Source organism: Propithecus coquereli, unplaced genomic scaffold, assembly GCF_000956105.1.
Source record: "Propithecus coquereli isolate 6110/MARCELLA unplaced genomic scaffold, Pcoq_1.0 Scaffold134, whole genome shotgun sequence".
Lineage (NCBI taxonomy): Eukaryota > Metazoa > Chordata > Mammalia > Primates > Indriidae > Propithecus > Propithecus coquereli.
In genome coordinates, this window is record NW_012137636.1 from 3,152,520 (window position 1) to 3,156,126 (window position 3,607).

The 3,607-nt window shown below is 34.3% G+C and overlaps 1 protein-coding gene across 1 annotated transcript in view; it reads left to right on the forward strand.

Annotated features, from left to right (window-relative positions):
* The window catches only part of DPY19L2 (dpy-19-like 2 (C. elegans)), a 139,239-nt gene that overhangs the window by 105,425 nt on the left and 30,207 nt on the right, over positions 1–3,607 (forward strand). Inside the window, exon 13 of the mRNA XM_012638753.1 lies at positions 2,010–2,056. Coding sequence (XP_012494207.1) covers positions 2,010–2,056 — 47 coding nt within the window. The remainder of the gene's footprint in view (positions 1–2,009; positions 2,057–3,607) is intronic.

Below are 3,607 nucleotides of genomic sequence, written 5' to 3' on the forward strand. Positions count from 1 at the left end.
TGTTTACAAGTTGTCTTGCCTTAAGTCAGTGTGTATTTATTTTATACTTTTAAGCAGGTAACAGTAATGTGATTTCTCTACCACCATACTAACTGTGGTTCTATTAAAATGAGTTTTCTATATTTAAAGTGAAATCGTATACTTTCTTTATATAATTCCAGTTCCCGTATTTCTCATTTCTTTGTTTCACATAGAATATGAATAATTTAGGAGTGAGAAAGGCATCTCCCTCTACATCTCTGTTGTTTCACCCTTGATTCAGTTCCCCAGGGACCCTTTGGAGAAAGTCAGGATAGAGGAAACAAGAAGGAATGGGTGAAGTGTGAACGAGTTTGCCACTCTCCAACCCCTTGGACTCCCAGCTCAGGTGGAAGATTTTCTCCACTGGTGTGTTTCTGTTCCATCATGGCAAAATGTGGCCTATTCTTACAGGATTCCACGTAGAGGGGCTAATACATGAATTAGCTATTCAGTGGAGAAACATCTGGCATGGGAGAAAATGATAGCTAGATCTGCTATTGCTATTTTTAAAAAATAAAATCCAAGACTTAGAAATACTCAGCTAGTCCCCAAACACACCACAGCCCAAACACTGTATGTGCACTAACAGGCACATAAGCACACATGCGTGTGGCCATCCCTGCAGCCACCAAAGCTTCACTCCTTTCTCGAGACTTCCTTATAAACCTCTCAGTCTTTATGTCTTTATTTGTCCTAGTGTGGCTTATTTTTCACCCCAAGGATACTTCTGATGAGCATTTAAATTTTCCCTTGTGTAAAGTCATTTCTGATAAAGAAAAAAGGAAGGCGTATCTAGTATGACTTTCCCATGACAGTACTGAATCTTAAGCTCCTATAAATGAATATACTCTTGCATTGGCATCTGCTTGCACATGTAACTAGAATCTCATTTATGTAACTTCATGCATAATAAATTGTGATATTAGCATTATGTGTCAGTTTCTATGGAATTTGAAACATTTTTCTATGAAGGATGCTCTCAAATCAATGAGAAGTTAAAAATTCTAAACTTAAATTTCATTTTAAATTAGAATCCAAATTCGACTATGTATCTTTTTCAACATTTGTCTGAGTTATAAAATATATATCATGCAGAGTACAAATTTTTCAATCACCCATGAATTTTTTGTGTTACCAGTTCAGTTGCACACAATTGCTGCCAAAGCCTCTTTGACCAAATTTAGCTGCCACATTCACCTTCCACTTCTCCCTTTCTCACACCCTCACCATCTTTTGGTATATCTTGATGAGTGCTCTTGAACCTTCTGTAGCAGCCATTTCAGGTAAAACAGAGATCAGGGAAGCAGATAAGCCCATAAATAATTTGATAATACGGACTTTTGAGTGAAGTAGGAATATAGATGTGTCTAGGTAGGTAGGTAGGTAGATGGATAGATGTATAGATATTATTAATTTGCTTGGGAGGTTTATATAAAATAGTCTCTAAAAGTGCATGGAGGAGTCAGCCTCCTTTGTTCACACCTACCGACCTCCCACCCTATACCCTTTTCCAGTAAAAATGTAAAGTCACAACACTAGTAAGTAGTTATCCATATATAAACACGTGGTGGGGAACCTGCGGCTCTGGAGCCCCATGTGGGCCTTCCAGAATCTTGAGTATGGCCTTTTGACTGAATCCAAATTTTACAGAACAAATTCTTTTAATAAAGGGATTTGTTTTGTGAGTTTGGATTCTGTCAAGGGGCCACACTTGGGGATCAGGAGGGCCACATGTGGCCTTGAGGCCACAGGTTCCCCAAGTGGACAGCTTAAAGATCTACTCTAACATTGTTTTTATGGAAGAGGAAGTTATTACTAAAAGAAGTTATTTGTCTGGGACAGAGCTGGGACTAAACTGTTCCGGAGGATTCACTTAAACATTAAAAAATACTTCTTTCCTTGGTGGGGTATTTATATTAATGAATCAAAGTGTTTTAAATGTCACAACATTCCTTAGAAAAGTTTCATTGATTTGGTTCTATTCACAGACTGTTCGTGATATTTTATGTGTTTTATCGACAAACACTTATCTAAGGTAATTATATAATAGTTTCTAAAACATACTATATTTGATTACTAAATAACTTACTGTAATGTTTTTCAAATGAATATACATTAAGCTTCAGCATTGTGATTGTGAGAGGAGATACGAACCAAACTTAGATGTTGTATTCAAAAAAAACTATTGTTTTTATGGATTTCTTTTGTGTATTTGGACTTGTTTTGGAAATATTTATATTTGTGAACTAACTCAAAGTTTAAGTTGATTTAGTTTAATTCTAATGTAGCACTAGAGTTTAACATCAGTAAACAAAAGTAAGCTAAAGTTTTATTTTGGCCTTTTTTTAACTTTCTGAGAAAGCATAATTATTTGTTTTTCTGAATAGTTTTGAAATATTTTTCTACATTTATTGTTAAAACTATTTATTGTATCACATTTGTTGATAGTTTTGGTAAAGTCACTAGAATTAAGGCATAAATAGATGCCAGCAAAATATAACATGACTCATATAAATCACATAAATTGCCATAGGACACAAGAAGTAAATTATAAAGAAAACTTTCTTTAAGGAAAATCTTATCTCAAATTACATTTTATATTTGTAGATATGTTATTTGATTTTATTTCATGACTTTTATCCTTTAGAACGGTTTTAGATTTATAGAATAACTGTGAAGATAGTACAAAGAGTTTCCATGACCTTCATATGTACACCATGCATGCATTTTTAATAAACAGTTTTGTCAGAAGAGCTACTTAAGACCTTAGGTGCATTTGTTGAAATCATTTCCCATATAGGGGGGATAATAGATCCATTCTATGTTGTTCTAGTCAGGCAGAGCCCAGGGGAATATGTCTTGACATTCTAAAGAGAGTGTATTTAGAACCCTGAAAATCATTTACATAAGGAATATGTGAAGGGACTTGGAATATTTAACAGAATAATAGAAGATTGAGGAGTACATGGCAGCTGTCTTCATTTATTTGAGAGGGTATAATCTGGAAGAGGACATACTAAGGGGGCCAATGGGTAGAAGATTCTTAGCTCAGGATAAGAAAGTCTTTCTTATTGATCACATATCTGAAAGTGACAACCTTGGGGAAGTAGGGGTCCTTTAAATCACACACAAAAAATACTGTACATGCTTGTAGTAGTGCACTAAACAACTCATCAAGAAGAGGGAATGTTCCACTCCCTTAGATCTACTCCTCAGAGATACTGATTTTAAGCAGCTTTGTATGTATCATTATAGAAAACACATACAGAAAAACAACACTTTTTTAAAAAATGAAATCTAATATTCTTATTATTCTGTAACTTGTTACTTATATTCAAGTGTTTCTTGAGCATCTGCCTTGATCTTCCTCATATTTTTTAATGTCTCTTAGGGTTTTATTGTTCACCATTGTGAGTGACCACCATGTATTTAGCCATTCCCATGTCAATATTTAGATTATATTTAACTTTTACCATAACAACCGATGTTATAAGTAATGAACATCCCTCTATACATATCTTTGCACACTTATTCTAGTCTTTCTATAACATAGAATATTTAAACTGGGACTGCTAGATCATAATTT